The sequence below is a fragment of the Vanessa cardui genome, chromosome 2 (assembly GCF_905220365.1).
Source record: "Vanessa cardui chromosome 2, ilVanCard2.1, whole genome shotgun sequence".
Taxonomy (NCBI): Eukaryota; Metazoa; Arthropoda; class Insecta; order Lepidoptera; family Nymphalidae; genus Vanessa; species Vanessa cardui.
In genome coordinates this window covers 8,608,484-8,629,370 of record NC_061124.1, presented here as the reverse complement: position 1 = coordinate 8,629,370, position 20,887 = coordinate 8,608,484, and the positions used below count along the sequence as shown (strand labels likewise).

The 20,887-nt window shown below is 33.5% G+C and overlaps 1 protein-coding gene across 1 annotated transcript in view; it reads right to left on the bottom strand.

Moving 5' to 3' along the window:
- The window catches only part of LOC124540127, a 39,883-nt gene extending 19,007 nt beyond the window's left edge, over positions 1-20,876 (bottom strand). Inside the window, exons 1-2 of the mRNA XM_047117568.1 lie at positions 20,589-20,876; positions 13,625-13,835 (exon numbers count right to left, since the gene is read on the bottom strand). Coding sequence (XP_046973524.1) covers positions 13,625-13,821 — 197 coding nt within the window. The 5' untranslated portion in view covers positions 13,822-13,835; positions 20,589-20,876. The remainder of the gene's footprint in view (positions 1-13,624; positions 13,836-20,588) is intronic.
- Between the last annotated feature and the right edge of the window lie 11 nt (positions 20,877-20,887).

The window sequence follows — 20,887 nt, the reverse complement described above, 5'->3', positions numbered from 1 at the left end:
TACTTTCGCAATGGTGTCATCGCTCTTTGCGAAGTTACGAAGCAGAAAAGCAACGCGTCAATAAACGGACATCCAGGCAGCAGCACGCGACGCGCCGCACCATATACACCGCGATTCGCGATAAACTCATGATTTATTGAATCCTCTCCTCGAATTTATATACAGTTGAAATACGAAATCATTTAATAAATCCTACCGATATAACGATGTACGTATTATACACTCATATATTACTTTTTACGAGAACGACCAACAATTAAGATACGACGTACGTTTTTCCTGCAAGAATGATGGGCACCTAGTTGTTACCGGTTACAAAGGCGGCATGAGTAATTATATAGAGGCAAAGAATGTTGAACTACATGTTGGCATTTCAATTAATAGCAGCCTCGCAGAAATAATATGGCTAGCGAGCGAGCGGCGGCAGGAGTAGCGTTCCTCCGGTGATACTCGTTGTGTCGCTTCTTACAGTTACCGCGGTTGTGACCGAGGGATGTGCGCTGTGAGACCAGAAACATCGAAACAAACTCTCACAAAGCCCCTCAGGCGCTCCGCTAATAAACTTGAGTCATTATTGCTATAGATGACCAAGCACTACTACTTTGTTATGAGAACACAACATAATATAGTATAATTTGCGAACGAAATGCTTGTAATCAATTGAAGTCGTGACTACCTTGCCCTGATTTGCTTTTATATTTAGGAAATGAATAACATTTTAAGAGATGCGTCATCCGTCATGCACATATAAAATTATGTTCCCGGAAAATTTTTTCACGTAAATGTCGTTAAAATATGAAAATACGCTTAACTAACAATAACTTCGACGTATAATTTATTTTTGTACTAATTGATCAATTTTTATGTTCAAGCTGCCATCGTTTGTCCATTACAAATGTTGCCTACATACTAGGCTATCAACCCTCGGGTAGGTGTTCGAACACATGTGTATTTAACGTGTCTTACAAGTTTTCTTACTACACGCTCTTCCTTATATGAAATTTAGCGTGTCTGTTTCACATAAAAAGGTAAGGGCGGGTTGCGTAAGTAGCTTGATCATATAACGCATATAACGCGAGTGCGGTGCTCCTCGGCGACGCGACGGTAGCGTGCAGGAAACGCGGTAAAAACTGCCAAGAGGAAGAGAGCACTTTGTGATTGCTGTCTTGGTGTCCAGGGAATGTATTCTAGAGGTACGTAATGACGCGTCCCGGAACAGACAGGTGGCTCGCGCGGCTGCGTATGGGCAAGGAATGCCGCCGCGCTTTGCCTCGCCTGGGAACATGACGCCCGTCAGCTCGCACTGATCGCTATACATCTGTAAAACTTGATCCAGGTACTTGATAACGGCCTTCCTAGTATCGCTCGTATCATTATGACCAGACAAAGGTCTAAGATTTCTTTGGTTTACCCGATGAGTCATTTGACTCCATATAGCAGGCGGTTTTATTGTAATAGATTTAATATAGACTTAAAATAGTCACTATTTCTTTGTTACGAAATCGATTAGCGAATGTCGATTTATCCTGTATCATTTCTAAGAACAAGTAAGTGTAGTTTATGTATTGGTTACATTAACGATCGTTTTTCTACTACATCGATTTGGGCGGACATGGCTATCCATAATAGTAGTGCGAGCGCTACCGGTGTTCGAACGTCTTTGTATTTAAATGAGGTGAATGTAGTCGGAAACAGGAACCATTCACCTATCAACTTTTGGTGATAAGCCTAGCATAACAAATACAGGATGTATCGTAACCTCTGACGATCACAAGTTTTGCAGTAGGTATCGGAGTCGAGTTATGAACACCATTATGTGGTATCGCTTTGAAGATTTATCAAACAATGGTCATTTAACATTCGGTAGCCGACCGCGGTTTCTTGGCACTACGTGAAACTGCAAGTGCACAGGAATTTATTATTGCTATAAGTCACGCGACGAATGTTAAATAGGCAGGTATTCACAGACTACAGAATCGTCCGTGCGTGCTCTTGCGACGTGTATTCGATTGTGCGAAATATTAAATATCAAATTCCGCGAAACGGCCGGAAATGGCTCTTTCATTATGCACGACGGGTGCGTGAAATGATCGATTTGGATGACGAGGGCTCCGACGGCGCCGCTCTTCTTCAAATTCCTCGATAACATCGTTCTTAGAGGCGGACGTGGGACATCGTTCGTAATAAATATCACGTTTCGATCGTATTCCTACAAGGGCTCTGGACATATTTGAATCAAACGATAATACAGCACATGTTATATAATGTATACAACCAAATAAAACATAAAAACGTACATAAAACGATGCGAATACGGGGTTTATATATGAAGAGTAAGTTATTCTGAAGTGTACGTGCGAAGTAATGTATGGTGACCACCGCAGGAGATGGGCACGGCGAGTAGTGCACGGCGACAGCATAATAAAGTCCTTATGGACATCACTGTCAAGATGCGCGTGCGATAGCACCTTAGACGAGCTCCGTATATATGAACCAACGTAACAATATCGCGGTATAGGCATTATTAGTTTTAATGTTAAAGCTTTATCGTTATTTATATTTAGAAGTTAATATATGGTCTAATATTGCAATATGTATTATTCAAGTGTTTAGTACCTGGCTCGTTGCCATTCATCCGTTAACGGCAATTGTAATGTTTCGTTGTTTGACGAATGTTACAGAGGCTTTATTCATATTTATTAGTAGCCTGCTTATTATGAGCAGTAACATGTATTAGTCGAGTTCATGAAATCATAATTAGTTTTATTTAAATAAACCGAGGAAGCGGAAAAAACGTTTTTTTCCTTAGAGCTCTTACATAGGCTTAAGGTACAATCAGCTCTGAATGCACCTACCGAGAAGAAATGTCAGGAATAAAAAAATAAATTGAATTAAAATTAATAAAGTCGTATATCACGCATCAATGACGTCTCATTTTAACATTTCTTAACTAGACAACTATTACTGATACATACAAAATATCTGAGATTCATTTGTATTAAAAGTAATGCTGTGTAGTTGTTAAAGAGCAGAGCAAAAAGTTACCTATTCCAAAATAGTATTAAGATGTTGAATTTGGCCTAGTTCGTCGTTGCGTAATGTAAAACTGCAAGGTACGTTTTATGTATTTTGAAACTTTACGACACCCAATTTGGACTTCATATCGTCAATGCGTACACTTCGCTCGGAAGAAAAACATTTCTGGACATAATTTAAAAATTCAAGAAAAGAAGAATATCTTAAAAAAGGCTTAACATTATTAGTTAGTCATAGAGCTTTAGTACATTTTAAGTTACTAGTTGTCGCCCGCAGCTTCGTTGGCCTTTTAGGAGGTTAGCTGAAGCTCAAGGATGCTTCACACCAAATTTGATAAAAGTCGGTTCATTGGTTTGGTCGTGAAAGAGCGACACACAGACAGAGTTACTTTCACATTTATAACATTAATACTGATTATACATTTCAAGTTTTGGGTCGATGTTAGATTTAACAAGTCTACCAATTCGTAGCCAGAAAAATGACATTATATCAATTATGGGTCAATTTTGCATGATGAGAATTTAGTATTTGGTGTGAGTCTAGTACATTACTTGATCCATCGTGTCCAGACGAATCCCGACCATCTGGCAACGCTACTTGCAATACTAGAGAACGTCAATTCGTGTTCGCGTGCAGTGCGGCGGTCGGCCTGAGGGCCCGTCGGCAGATCTTATAAGCACGCAACCATCTTCCAGCTAATCGGACGATGTATCGCCGACCTCACTTAGCAATTAGTCTTCTCGGTAGCAAATCGCACTATTATATTAAAATTAAAAAATGTATCCTTATTAGAGACCCAGTTATAGAATAATTTCTCTGTATTGTCGATTGGAGTCATTATTCGAAAAAAAAAACATGTACTATTACAGAACTGGTCAGATCGCGACGAAGTAAAAAGTAGGGATATGCAAATTGCAATAAAGGCTACGAGAGATGTCTTTAAAAGCCATACCATGTGGGATAAAAAATTAAACCATACTATTATGACTTGCGGTCTTTGAACCTTTCTAACTTGTACTTATTGCTTCTTAAAAGGAAATAGAGCAGAAATGGAGGAGGGGTTAGAATGAGTGCATGTTAACCAGACAAGAATCAGTGAATTTCCATGTGCTTATTTTTAATTCATTTCATCTCATATCAATGAGCTACCACATGTGTATCCACGAAACTGAATTAGAGCAGCATAGCGGAATCAGCTTCAAACCGTCCCTTCAAAACGAGAAGAGGCAGTAGTAGTAGTAACAAAGCAATGGTAAGTTTACGGGTTGTAACTTTTTAATGAATAGAAAATAAGACTTGATTAAAAAAAGTGACGTCAGGACTGATTCCCAAGTTCGCTTAATGTTATAGAACACGAATATACAATTTATATCAAAATAGCTATTGTTAAGGAAGCATACTCAATATTATGACTACTATCATAAACACGCCAAGCGCTCGCAATTTCTTAACTCACTTTAATTAAAAATCGTGTAAAAACGGCGCTGAAAAGTTGCTTTCTCATTCATTTTGGTCGACGGGTAAAAAACTGTGTACGTACCGGTACTAAGAATGCAACACCTCGACGGAGGTCTGGAGTATGGTCCAATATTTATTTAAGAGGTGAGCAGTATGGGGGGAGGGCGAGCGCCTCGCCGTGATGCTGGCCGAATGTTAATTTTCACGATGAAGCCATTTAACGGACGTGCACAGACGATTTAACGAGCTCGCGCTACATTTCTTGAAACCGATACGATACGACGGCCGTGCAATGTCTATTATGCACGAATTATTATGCGATTTTATTGAATTCGCATTAGAGATATCATAGTCGCCACATCGGTGCGTTTGTAATGCATGAGTTTCATGTAGGATGTTAGTGGGAGGAATTGTTAAATTGCTTTAATGTAATTGCATCAATATGATATTAAATACAACTTCAGCAATCTTTTAAATTAAGTAATAGCTTTTAGAGAATCGCGATGCTTTAATGCGTGTTGATAGATGGCTTGACACATGTGACAGATATATCTGACCTTTAGGTTACCTTATGATGATTTCCTTCACCGGCGAACTATAGATGAAATAAACACTAATTAGTCCATGATAATTGAGATTGCTTTCGCGAGTTTGAAACCTATAATCATCGCTCAAGACTTATTTGCAAACGAACTTATGACCTGACCTTCAATATTTTAGAAATTTATTTAATATAACCTGTACGTTATTTACTAAGGAGTTAAAAGTATCTAATTATAAGTAAAGGTGACACCTTTGTTGTTGTGACAATGAATACGCCTTGCGTGATTCCATTCATGGTTCTTTTGAACTTCGGTGTCAAGTTTCCCATACGACATTCCTCGCTGCCGGCGAACACGGTGGTCCCGAGATGAGATATATCATTACAGTGTAATAATAATGTAGGAAAGATTCGCATCATTAATGACGTCGAACAATAACAAAGAAATATATATATTTTTTTTTCTTTTAAATGACCAGTATAATAGTGTCCAGTCTTCCAGCAAAAACATACATACGAAATACCTCACATTTTTTTTTTATATAATTTGGAGCAATATTTTGGTATGTACTATGCACGTTTTATTTGCCTTTCACGTATATAATATATTATGTTTATATAATATGTCATTTCATTCAAAAAATCTGTGATGAACGATAGGATACTCTATTAGGATAATTTAGGATTCTTGAATATATAACCAGTATATAATATAGGCTATAGTATTCGGAGCAGAGTCAAATACAAGCCTCCGACGTGTCAACATCACCGTGGTTCGATATTTGTATAGAAGAGAAGTGTTTGCTAGAAGCAAAAGGGATCGTGTGAACTGGCGCGGGCGGAGGCTGCGGGGTATCCGATCTCGGCAAACTGACATTTCCGTTTGAAATCATTACCGCTCATTAGCTTTCATTTGAACGCGTGTAAACAATACGTGTATCGCTCGCCTTTTAAGATGTAAGAAAACTACAGTCGCATCTAACATTTTCCCTTTGCTTCCATTGTTTAAAATAGAAACGTGATATTTCTTGTATATAACATCAGTATTTTATATTAATATAATCATTAATTTATAACTTTAAATAAAAAAATATTAAGACCTTTTTTAATTAACTGAAATAATTGTGTCAGAAAAAAAAATTGAAGGTATAGATTATAACTGTATACTCTATGGATTGATTATTACACTAGAGATTATTAAGTCTCTTAATAAACGACGATGCAAAGTTTTTATATTTTAAATAGATAGAAATCATATAAGTATATTGCAGTATGGTATTCACCGGGCAGGTAGACGACTAGACGGTTCGGAGAGTCAATTTATTGGGTATTCAACGAGCGTCTGAGAATTTTGAATAGAAGAGCCTCGAGCAATTTAAAAAATAATACGGAACTGAATCAATTCGTACGCAACGGTGCAATCGGTGTCACAAAATTCTAAATAAAACCTCTTTTCAGCGAGGCTCTTCGTGTAACTTTTTAATCATCATTTCTAATTTATCACTGGTCTGTCATGTTGGTTCTACCGAAGAACGAGAAAGCAATTCAGTTGTTACTCTCTAACGACGATTAAATTACCTTGGTATGTAAATTGAATACAATTGAATTATTATTTATCCTGCATAAATAAAACGAACGCTAACTCGTTATTTTTTTTATCGCTTTTAATCTAACGAGGAATACGCCATATTTATCAATTTTTTAAACGTGGTATATAAATGTGTTAATGGGGTAAACTGAAACTAAAATATTCGTATATAATTCAAAGCCTATTGCAATGGAAGTATGAAAAAAGAAAACGAATCTTAGATTCACGTGTTACTCAACCATATTGTCGAGTACTAAGAGTTAATGATTAATATATCTTTATTTATAACTAGTAGCGCGGCTTCGCTGAAAATCCATAGTGATATCATAGATATCATAGATTAATCAAGCTCTCGATCAATGATATCGTCTCAATTTGCTGTTAAATATTGTTTATTTGGCTTTTTCCCCTTGTGGTTGGAATAGCATACCTATGTGTATTACAGTTCTTAATTGTGACTTAAGCTAAGTCCAAACTCAAACGCAAATTCAAATTAAAATGTTTAAGAAATATTTAAACATTTAATCTATATTTTTAAATTATAATTCTTTATGCACATTTAAAATAAGGTTCAAAATAATTTTTTTATTATTTAAATAGATGAAAATAAATTCAATTTTGCGTAACGATTTAATATCTGAATAATCGTAAATTGTCAAAATGTCAGTCCATTTAACATTGAATTTAATAAATAAAAAAAAAACAAAACATTATATTCATACTAGATATTGCAAAACGTTGTTTGTATTCAATGGGTTTATCCGAGGCTCAACTGTCAAACTAATTGACATTTGCATTTTTTTTTTTTGATGCGCTGCTTTGGATAGCAACGTTTGAAAACTATTTACCGAGTCGATAATTCCTAGAGGCGTTTTTATATTAAATTTATTCAACTATGAATGCTGAATTCACTAAAATGTGTGAAATACGATACGAGAAGTAATTTTAAATAACATTTATCAAGAATTAACAATGACTAATATTCGTTGCATGTGAGTGCAATGACCATCTTTATCTTTTCTTTCTGAATTCATATTATACATTTCAAAATTTTAAACTGGAGAATAATATTGCAAATATTATGTAATATACTTAATATATATTATAATCTATTTGGTAGCTTCACTTAATTTTAAAATGACGATTTCAAATTGCTTGTAAAAGCCTACTTGAATTAGGTTTATTTAGATTTGATTTGATTTTGATTTTAAATTAACCTTTCATTAACATCTAATACCACAAAATTCTAAAGTCAGAATAGAAATTCCAAATTACAGAATAACGCCAATATTAAAAAAAAAAAAAAACTAAAAAGTTTTTATTCCTTTAAGTTTAATGTTTATGATATAATTTATGTACCAACAACCGTATCCTTTATAAATCGAGTGAGCCAATATTTATTTTGTCAATAGGCGTGCCTTGCTTGACTCGATACAAAAATCAATAATACCTTTATAATTAAGTATTATTCACACTGAACCTTTTGTCCCGCAGTTACTTCTGAAGTCAATAAAAAATAATCCTAACAATGCCATTGTATTTCGAGAGTGGAAGTGGATTCAAGAACAGTGAACTGTCAAAGATCATACAGAAGATAAATAAAAAGGACCATTGTGAACACTGCAACTGTTCGTGTTTAATGGACCCCATCTCTGCTATTCATAACAATATTTGATACATAAACGAAGTTCCACTGAGATTTCGACACTTTGATAATGTATAACTAAATAATTTTAAGACTTATTCGTTACGTCATAAGTAACAATTGATACGAAGATTTATTTTGCTGTGTCTATTACAAAAAATATGAGTAACACGGCAAATAATAAAAAATAGAGTTCATAGCTGTTCAAAACGCAGTTTCTTTGATAGGATACACAATAACCGAAAAATACTGTCATAGGTTTACTAATTTTAATTCACAATTTGTACTTTTTTTAATAGTAAAGTAATAGCCTGTAAATTACCTACAGCTGGGCTAAGACTTCCTCTTCCATTAAGGAGAGGTTTCGATTTTTTTTAATACGTATATAACAATAAAATCTCCCCATAAATATTTAGTTCATTTTAGACAGATCATATAAATGGTTCGTGTAGATTCTGAAATAGTGTCGTAAACAGAAACGGATCCATCGTTTCTTAAGTCGGTTAAATCCATCGCGTTAATCAAATTCACGCCTTTGACGCAGGAAGCATTTCAACTGCGTCGACCAATTATCGGTAAACTATACAAATGAAATGTGTCAAGTTTTCTAGTTAATTAACGACAAATTTTGCAGTTATATCAAAAATACTCAGTATTTCACAATCACTATAGTGACTGGTAACCCAGAAAGGATATTTCTACTAAAGTTCGCGTAATCGCGTTGTCCTATTTTTAGACTTTTGCCCAGGTTAGCTTCGCTGAGATTTAGTTTTGAAATTATATTATCCTTTCAAACATAAATTATTTACTAGAATGATGGTTCAAAGAATAAATAATCTTTAAATTGAAAGGATTTTATAAGAGAAATAATCCATCGTATTTACTGTATACGGATAGTGACGATCCGTTTTTAAATTCTAGAAATAACCAGTTGTGCCCGCGACCTTATACGCGTTTGAATTTAACAATAAAGTTACTCTTTCTCATATCAGTTTTCTGCCAGTGAAAGTCCCATCAAAATCGGTCCAGCCTTTCCAGAGATTAGCCAGAACAAACAGAAAGACAAAAAATGTGAAAATGTTATTTTGGTATAATATGTAATACATACATGTGCATTGAGTAAAAAAGAGCTATTTCAATAATACGAAAAGACACTCCAATTTTATTATATGTTTGTATAGATTAAGCGTATAAAACGTAAATTATTAACACCCAGTTAAACGTATCATGTCAAATATGATGGACTCTTACATTCAAAGGACGACTAACGAATTTGTGAAACAATGCGACCCTACCTGTGTCCTGTACGGGCGGCGGCTTTTAAAGCCCAAATAATCGGTTCAACAAATCGAGTCGTTTTAACATGTCAAGACAAGCTTCGTTTTTTTTCCGTGTGAGGAAACAGTGGGACGCCTTAAGATGTTTTGTATATTTTATGGCCACTTCATTAGTTGTATTGAATTTAAAACGACCACTGGGAACACCTTTATTGACACATCAGAGATTAGCGGGAAGGCAAAAAGTAAAATAAACAAAGGATAGATAGGTACTTATTATTATTAATTTCTACGTTTAATTTTAGTGTGGCAACACTGTTCTACGTTAACCAACAATTGGAACTAGATATTTTTGTACAGGACATAGGTAAACGAAATTATTGTACATCTCTAATACTACTTGTGGCCCGCGGCTTCTCTCGCGTTCTAGGGGTTTGGTTGTCATATGTTAGGCATGTGTTAGCCCATATCATTGGTGTTCAAATTTGCTTCATAACAAAGTTCATCAAATTCGGTTCAGCGGTTTGGTAGTAACAGAGAAATAAGACAGAACGTTACTTTCACATTTATAATATTAGTATTTGTTTTACAAATGACAATAATAACGCTTAAGTGTTAGTTTACAATTTAAAAAGAAAAAAAAGGCAGTCCCTTTATACAAATAGATAAAAGGAACGAACTGTGACAATGACTACTGCGAGGATGTAATAAAAGGACAAGCAAATTCTCATAGAATGCACACTAGATGCACGGAGCAGGCTGCGCGGGCGATGCAAGCCGCAGGGGCGAGGCGAGGAGGGGAGCGGGTCGCGGTGCGCAACAAAGAGCCTTCCGGGAACCGCCACAATACAGGTTTGCGACGTGCGATACCTTCGCAGATACGGGCTGCGACCGGCCAGGTACCACCGAGCCCTTTTGTCAACCATAACGACACAACGGTTTACGGTACTCGTTAAACGAGTTTCGTACTTATTGGAAATTCAGCGAGCGGATTTAGCTTGACGACGTACAAAAAAGTCACGTCGATAGATTAGAATTTTTAAGTTAGCACAAAAAAAAAGTGTTTTGAATTCTAACATGTGCGAACACGAATCATGATAGCGTCATGATTCGCAGTAGCTGTAATAAGAATTAAAGGCGGAGACACGGAAAAGCATCGGAGATTGATCACGTGACGAAAATTATGTCACACGATAATGATATGCGATGTTTATGAAAGTACAAGTAAAAACTAGATATGTTTAAAGTAGATAAGAGTAGAGGTGAAAGTAAAAGTGGGATAATAAAATTAGTTCCCGAAGAGATGGACGACTCGTCGGCGCGGGCGCAGCCTAAGATTTATGAGGACGACGATTTTCTCGATTCTCCATGGGTCATCACACACTTAACTCACCTCACTGGTTTGATTTCGGTTCGATAAATTGAGGAATCTTAATCACTATCAATGAATGTATTACGATTAATGAATAATTAATATTAATATGAAAATAATTACTTACATATTCAAAGAATAATTTCCTTATGATATTAATATGTATGAAGTAATATTTAATGTAGTATACAATTTTCTCAAGTTCAAGATAAGCCATGTGTCACGATTTGAACAACGAACGGTCATAAAAAATGTATGTAATATTTCTGACGGATTAGATTGGGAACGAATTGGTAAAAAAAAAGACAGTCCGGCGAGTCGTTACCGCATTTTCTTAGAACTGCTGCCGGTAAATAAACTAACACATTCGTAAGCGTGTCAACAATACATATAATATACTTGTGTTAATAATGACTTATGTCGATACGCAAAGAGATACGCGGGATACCCTTTTTGAAATGTTTAACTACTTCATCGACATTTTTATCTTAGAGTTTTATATCACTTAAGCCTTATGGTATCTCAAATTCAATTCGAATATGTTTACTTTAAATCGCCAACATTTTTCTGTTATCAAATTAATGTTTTATTTATTGCATAAAATAAAGAGAACACGTATTAAAAGGAAAACCGATCCAACTAGTATATATAATTACAGTTTTAAGAAATGGATTGCGTCAGCCTCTTATCTAGCACATTTGAATACAAATCCTTTACTAGAGTTTATTCAGATAATTTTATAAATAATCTATGAATTACAACATTCACCCAGATATTAAATCATTTATGGAGTTATTTTAAGCAGCATTCGTATTGAATGTTCACGACCCCGGAACCGAAACGAAGGAAAAAAACCACCTCTCGTGTCACAAGCGGCATGTACTTCTCAGAACTGTCTATCTAGGATGATGATTTTATACATTGCAATTTAGCAAGTTGAAACAAGTGGATAATGACATAATCCATTGGCCCGCCGGCCTAGTGTTTCATATCAGAAATGGTGTGAGTCACGCGAATGAATTAAACACATTTGAACAATACTTATTATTTACCTACTGCTTATTGTTAGATAAACTCCTTGATTGTTATCTCTTTTCTAAGACGTTGACTAAACAATGTTCTACGATTGTAATCGACAATTATAATGTGATTGCTTTTTAATGCCCGGTTTCGTTTTTGATTTACGAGTAACGCGCCGTTGAAGTATTTCCTAAAAGTTTTTTCGTCATGTACTTACGACGTCGAACATCGGCCTCGCAGGCAATTCTAGCATCCGTAAGCAAATCGAATCGTTTCTTGTATAACCGGACATAAGTTTGATTAAAACAAAAAAAAAGCCTTTTCAATGCAGTTTTTTTATTCATACTACGCGAAAATATTAATAGGCTTAGTTAGTACTAATAGTCTAGTATCCTACTGGACATTATATTTAATTATTATCATTTTGCTATCGTGTATGCATGTGTGTAAAATCTATTCACATTTTGGAACTATAACTTTCTAAGAATCAGGTGATATTTCTATTAACAGAAGCTTAGTAAATCTATATATAAAGAACGTAATTGACACGAGGATGAATTTCAAGGAAACATCCCTTTCAATTCGCTTGAGTATCCGCTACGAAGGTATAATATCACGTTGTTGTTTCATTTATGAGTAAAGTACACATTATTGTCACAGATGGAACACGTTACGTAGAAGTAGGCGTGGGCGAATCGAGCGATGTCGAGTGAAGCAGCAATCAGCACTTCTGAGAAGCTCAGTTGTTTTTGCGCAGGTGCAATCAAGTAATGTTTTATTATAACCGCGCTGACCGCTAGCGCTATGAAATGCGATTGTTCACAGCCTATAGATAGAAAATTTTAGTTCCGTGTCATTTACAATCACGTATTTCTTACTAATAACATTATACCAATGCGTTTTTCAGGATCTACACTCAGGGCCGAAAGTAAGCGGTATTGAATACAACATGACATTATACCTGTCTTTGTAAATATACATATATATAGTTGTGATCGAATCGTGGAAATATGAGAAAATAAGTTATGCTAATGTAGGTAATAAACTGACCCGGTATAATAATTATATCACACGTATATACACAATCAATGTACTTAATTGCTATGTGAAAACTGGTTGTAAATACATACGAGCTATTCGAAGGAGCGGCCCAGGAAAACAATTACGTACCAATATTAAAGAAGCGAATAAAACGCCGCTAGCATACGATTCTACGAAGTCCGATAATAATTGAAAGAAATAATAGAAGGAATTTTTTTTGTTTTTTTCTTTTTACCTCGGAAATAGAACGAAGGCGCGTCAACTGCAGTCCATTTATAATTAAGTTATTTAAATAAGACCTATAACGATTTAAAATTATATTCTATTATGATTTTTTTAAGATGGCGTACTGGCGAATATATTAGAAGTTTCACTTGGTATTACAAGAATTCGTTTATTATTATCAGGCAGTGCTCGCTCAGACAGTACTTGAGGACATTTGAATAATCGTAGACTCCCATGGCGCCCAGACATTGACGCACTAAAGGCGATTATAATTTTATTCGCGAACACAATGGATAAAAATTCCAAGAGTTTTAATGTCCGTCGATCGACACCTGTGTATTGTCCAACGAAAATATTTCACAAAGCATTTTTATGGTCGTGAGTGAAATTTGATTACACAATTAAGAGTATCGCAACTCACCATTCGATGCTCCTGTATCGTTTGACGCAGCAGTGAATGCTCTTGAACTTGTCCTGGAAACCGTATTCGTATGGGATCGGTTCCTTGCTGAAGTGCATCGAGGACGTGTTCGTTGGGAATGTGTTTGTGGAACAGTATCCGGCGGCAAGCACTCTTGACGCGCTCGTCGCCACACCCAGCATCAGTATGAGCCACATGATGGATTTACATCCTGTGAAAAAGAAACGATACAACATTAACAATAATTTGACGACCTCCATGGTCGAGTGGTGTGTAAGTACACCGGTTTTCATGGGTACGCCACTCTGAGGTCCCGTGTTCGATTCCCGGCCGAGTCGATGTAGATTACCATTAGTTTTCTATGTTGTCTTGGGTCTGGGTGTTTGTGGTACCGTAGTTACTTCTGATTTCCATAACACAAGTGCTCCAGCTACTTACATTGGGATCAGAGTAATGTATGTGATGTTGTCTCATATTTATTTATTTATTTATTTATTTAATGAATGAATGATCGATGAACGAATGATATTGATTAGAATGAAATTTCATAGGCATGTTAAAGCGAGTTGTTTATATATTTCGTTAGAATATTGCAATTCATTGTCAAACAGTATGAATGAAGATAATAAATCACGGATGTAAAAGCGTCGTCAACGGACAATCACCTTTACGCAGAATTAACAATAACTAATTGTTTTACTCCTGCTTGGAAAGCTCGAACCGGTTTTAGAAGCGAAAATAATCAATTGTATCGTTATTATGGAAAAGCTGAGGATTATGATAAGAATAACAAAAGTAGAAGATTAAGAATTCTCTGGACAATTAGTTTTAGTCGTTACTCGAACAGTTCATTGACATCTGTTATGATATAGCCAATAAAACTATTGCAGTCATGACATTAGTACAGACAAATTATATATTTACAATAACATTAAATTTATTTAAAAAATATATATTATTTTTTATTGCATCGAGACGAGCTTTAATGTGAATACTCCCTAGAGATTACTTTACATTTAATATAATCCTGTAAAGTTACGATTTCAAAGTGCACAAAAGCTTACTTTAATTAAATGTATTTAGATTTTTAATCAATTAATTATTTATTTATGTGTAGCCATTTTTAAATAAATATCTCTATTCGAACATTACTATTTCTTTTTTAATTAACTTTATATTTAAAAATATATTTGCAACATATTAGAGTTCATTAAAATCATTTAAATACAAATAACATACAGCTTTGTTAAAAAAGAAGGCTTAAACTATTTTCTGGGTTAATACGTAAAACAAATGTACAAAATTGAAACTTAACAATGAATGCCAATTAACAATAAATTATACCATATACGATTAAAAAACAACAATTATTTTAAACATGGTTGTTTAACGAACGTAAAAAAGTTTTAAGTTTAGTAAACAATTTTGATTGTATTTAAAATAAATGACAGTATATTCAAATGAAGACAAGGACTTCTAGAATTTTTGTTTAACTTAAAGACTTATCTTGAGAAACGAGTGCCGACTTACATAGCTCGCAAGACTCGCCAGTGAAGTCGCGCACACAAAAAAATTAAAGGTAAAAACTTCTTTAAAAGGCGTAAATGGACAGGATATAATAACCTAGATGCCAGGACAAAATACCTAGTGTAGTAACCGAATGACTACAATTCCAGGAATGTTGTAGTTTCGCAACTGAATAGGTGTTTTCCAAGAAAGACTAATGTGTGTATCTGAAGTTCTGTTTTTATACTTTGCCAGCCCTACAAATTAGAATTCCAATAAATTAGAATTAATTATTTTTTTACTGACAGCCACCACATTCGGTTAATAATCCTCTCGGAATAATAGGTTTCGAATTTCAAGTTAATAGCATAATGCATTAGAAGTTACGTAAACAACTTCAACTTAAGTGATCGCGCTGAATCGACACGCCTGATGTTTTGTTTTTCATTTATATTTGATTATTTAATGGATGGAATTGGAAAAATGGAATTGGAAAATGGAATTTATTGGATGATATTATAGTCAAAGTACCAGTCACCGAGATTCGCTTAGCTTTATAAATAAATACTTAGTTATGAAAAAGGTAATTTTTTTTATTTTGGGAATAAATATTTTTTATGTGGCGCTTATGAAATGTATATAGATAGATAAAAGTTAAAAGGATAAATTTATCTAAATATAAGATTTTCGAAATTCTTTAAGAGAACTAAGTTTTTTGCCGTTTCTTTTGGGTAGAGACTGTTTTCCGAAATTATGGTAAAAATAAAGTATTTACGATTTGAGAGCGCTTTACTGTAGTTAACTTTTAAACTTTTATATATTTTATTTGAAATATAATATTTAGCATATCAGTCAGAGATCGCATTTTCATAAATTAGAAATACATTAAAACCAACTTAAGAATTGAAAGTAATTTATAGTAAGAAAGGTAGTAAAGGAGAATATTGATTCTGAATGAATGAATGAATGAAATATACTTTATTGTACACCAAACAAAGTACATAAAATTTTAAAACAGAAAAAAATAAACAATGTTATACAGTATACAATCGGCGGCCTTATCGCTAGAAGAGCGATCTCTTCCAGGCAACCGGTTGGCATAGGACATTATAATAAATAAATAAATTTAGGGTGGAGGTGTACTATAATACAAACATAATAAAGTAGTAAAAATAATACATACATATATAATGAGAAAATACACACATAACTAGTAAGAAAAACAAACACACAATTTTAAAATAAATGAGGATTGGAGGAGGAGAAAGGTAAGGGATGAAAATACGATTTCAAGTATCAATATAATATTCGAAAATGCGACGTTTAAATATTTCAAGGGATTTAGCTCGACGTACCGCTAAGGGCAAGGAGTTCCATAAGCGTGCTGCGTTAATTGTAAAAGATTTTGAGTAACAAGTTGAAGAGTGAGAAGGGATACTCAAAATTAAATTATCCTCGGAGCGCAGAGAGCGACAATGAGAAGCGCCAAGGAACTTAAATCTCTCTTTTAAATAAAGAGGAACTTTTGGATTGAATAGGATACAGTAAAGAAATGATAGAATACGAGTATTCCTGCGAAGGCGGACTGGAAGCCACTTGAGCTTTTTGCGAAATTCAGAAACATGGTCATATTTGCGAAGCCCAAATATGAACCGTATACAGAGATTTTGAATGCGCTCAAGTTTATTTAGTTGCTCCTCGTTTAAATCGAGATAACATACGTCGGCATAATCTAAGATTGGTAATAGGAGAGTTTGTGCTAACGTAATTCTGTTTCTGAAAATGACATTTAATGACTGGGTACTTATTTTACCGGATAACGTTCTTTCTTACAACACTAAGTAAAACTAAATATGTATGATTATAGTATTGCTGATTTCAAACTTAGTATAAAACATTCATCAACGTCTGATATTACGTTTATTAATAGTTTCATTATGAATGGCGACCACGTTCAATACTTCTTCTATTACCACAGATATGCATAAAAATGAATATAACACCTTTTCTAGACTTCATATAAAACATTGATCATTCAAAAAGGATATTACTTAGTTTTTTCGATTCATGTTTAAGTAACGTGCAAGTTTTTTTTTGAAACGTTAAAGTATTTTTATTACTAATATTAAATTATTTTTAAGATTGGTTCACAAAAATTTAATACAGATTAAACACAAAGGACTCATATCGTACATCCCATGGTCGGTAGAGTATTAGAAAAAAAAACAATAGTTAACTAATGACGCAAATATCTAACAACCTCTTACATTGGCATTTTCATTTAATTAAAAGAAGTGACCGTTTAAAAACATTTGCCTGTCAGGTTACAGTAAATAAAAAACAAGTCGAGACAGTTTCATCGTTAAACGTTTAATCTTCTACGGCTGATACTGCTTACATACACATACATTGTAAATGCTGCACATAAGAGGCTGATTATTTACACTATTTTAAAAAGTCTACTAGTCTACTTTACTTTTTAAATATCAGAGTATTTAAAAAGTAAAGACTTTTTATTGAATAAGACGTCAGAGTTAACTAAACATGTAAAATTAGGCACCGCTACTTCTTTTTTGTTTTTATATGATTTTAATTTATCAAAGCAAGCAATAGTGTCAGCGGACGTGTATCCACTCATGATATACACGACAAAGAACAAAAGCTCGTCCGTTGCGATGAGACGAGTGATTTTTGCAATTACCGACAAACGGCACACATATCTGACGGCAATTTGCCGCCCCTCTCCGCAAGCTCTGCTGATCGCCTTCTCGGAAAAGCAGTTGCATCAAGTGTGCTGCGCTAGGGCGATTAACGTACTAATTACTGCGCACTGTCGCCGCCGTATACCACGGAACGGAAAGGTATAGCAAAAAAATCTCACTAGTTTCTCTATATACGCAATAAGGTAGATCGACTTGGACTCGTTTGTTAAGTTACATATACGACTTGTGTAAGATTTTTTTTTTATTTAATAAATACAGAATACAATTCTACATATTTTATTTAGGTGTAATTAAAGCTATTCTGGGAAATAACTTGCTTAGCTGCGATTTACAATTTAAAACTATATAAATATTTATTATCAATTACTTCGGTATTTAATGGTTAATTTAAGCAAAACAGGAGATAATATTATGAATGTTGATTTAATCGTAGTACCTATACAACAGCAATGTTACAAGACATTTTTTCTCAACACTATTTAGCAAGTGACAGCTAATAGCAAATTGTAACAAAAATACAGTCCTGTTGATTTTTATTCAGATAACTTAATTCAATTTATTTAATCTACACGAATATTATAAAAGCAAAAGTAGCTCTATCTGTTTGTTGATATTTCAATAGCACACAGCTGAACCGATTTTGTTGAAATCTGTTATGAAGCAAGCTCAAACTCTAAGGAAGACTGTCTACTCTTTTATACCTAACACATGACGATTAGCTCTTAATACTTGAGGGTGGCCGGCGGCGGTAACCACGATTTTTATATCATAACAGTTATTTAATTTTCAATAATAATTTGACCTATGAAAATATCGTTTCGATAAAACTTCAGCTACGAAATATTTTCGAAAGGGCAAAGCGTGAACGCAAGAGATATCATCATGTTCAAGTATGTGCAAATACACAATGGGATTCTCTATTCCCTTAATAGTAGATGGGATAATAAACCAAGGCAAAGAGTTTATTCTAACAAAGAAAGCGACTTATATGCATTTGGAGTAATGGTGAAAAGTAGCAACTCTTAAACTACATGCTGTAGCTAGTATCTCATTAACAAACTAAAAATCTTCGAGTAATTATGATCTGTAGCGATATAAACTAGCCATTAAAACAACTAGACAATCCTGCTCTTCTATATTTATGAACTAATTATTTATATATTAATTTATTACTATTTTTATAACAACAATTGTTTTAAATTGCATGATATTTCTATTTAATTGATTCACAATAATAAATTATAAAGAAAGTGACCTTGTCAACAGTCGTCATTACTTTAAAATCTACAGAGCTCATCTAAGATCAAAAACAAAAAAAAATCATAAGTGTAGCAGTTAGGCTGTGTGAATATCCATCTCAGTTCATAACACCTACGTTATTAACTGCTAATTAGTAATACTTAATATTTATTGAGTTATTTTTTAAAGGTAAGTGTGCCAATGTTTCTACGGACACGAGGAAGGGAATATCTTAATCCCCAGGGTACTTTGGTGATGTTAAGAATGGTTAATAGTTCCGATCAGATGGCCTATTAGCAGGTATACCTACATATATATGACAAAAAATAAAAACCTATATAATATGCTAATAAAAACATTATTTTTTTTTATTTAAAAAAATATTATTGCATAACTCTTTCATGATTGAATCTTCCTCTTATTATACATATAGGTATATATTTATAACATACCAATTATTTCAACTCAAATATATCGCTTCATTATTTAATTCGAGGTCTGTATAGTTTTGTAAATAATCATTTTTGATAGAAATGTCTGTGCAAGCTACATAATGGTAAGTAGCCACTAGATATTTATAGGACATGTATGCTTGCTTATATATACCTGGAATAATCATAACTTGCATGTGATTTTCAATCTTTCATGTTAAAACTAGGTTTAAATATAGGCCCTTGCATGGTGTGGTTTATAAGTAACTAGTATTTGAATGATAGATTAACAATTCAAGCTTAATATCAAATATAAATTAAAACAAATATGATAAAAAATTTAAGTATTTATAATAATAGCCGAATGGGGTCAGGATCAATCCTGTAACATTTTTTACAATGTTAAGAGGTTCTTAAACCATTGAACTATTGATGCTTCAAATATGTTTTATTTTTTATCTACAAAGCATTTGTAAAATGTTATATTGTTGTCAATAACAGTTATAAATTTCTTTAGTAATTATTGTTTATTAGTTTAAATAGCTTCAATCTTTGTGTTTTAAAAAGGTTTATATAATTAATGAATTATAATTTTAGCACATTTAACTTACATTATGTAAATTATATTTTTCTTCAAAGGCTTACCAATATTGAATTTAGCTTAGCCTAACTTATAACTTCTTTATTGCCCTTTTATTTTGTAGGTTTTAAGCTTAATTTCGATTTAGCATTTTTTACATATTATCTGTTGAGAGTAATCCTTAAATAATAGTTAAATATTATATATATTATAGCATTAGTCTGCTTAAATTATTACTGAATTCTAGAAGTGAAAATATATTTAAAAAATAAAACATGTAAAAATGTATTGATTACAATACATTTTTACAGATCACCAGTAAATTTATAATAATTTACATATAACAATATTTTGGGTTTTTATTAAATGATAAGTTAATATCTTATAATTAAATAAATGCTAGTAAATTAAAAAGCAATAAACTATATTTCTTAGTAGATAAAAATGCTGAAAAAGAACCATTCCAAGTAAAAAACGTTACTCACCAAAACCAAAGATGATAAAATCCAAATTTCCCAGAAATGTAACTGCAAAAACTTATTTCAAACTACAATGGCACGGTTTAGTCACTACACATTTTTGAGTAACAGTATATAATATAAGGTTCCTAAACTAGATTTAAATATATTAGTTAAGTTTCTGTAATAAATAAACAAATCGAAATATAATAATAAGAAAAGTATTCGTTACAATATTAACGACATGTCACCGGTTTCGAAGTGAAAACGCAACTGAATTGTCATGTGTCAGTGTTGTGTGAAGTTGACAACTCCCCGACAGCCAT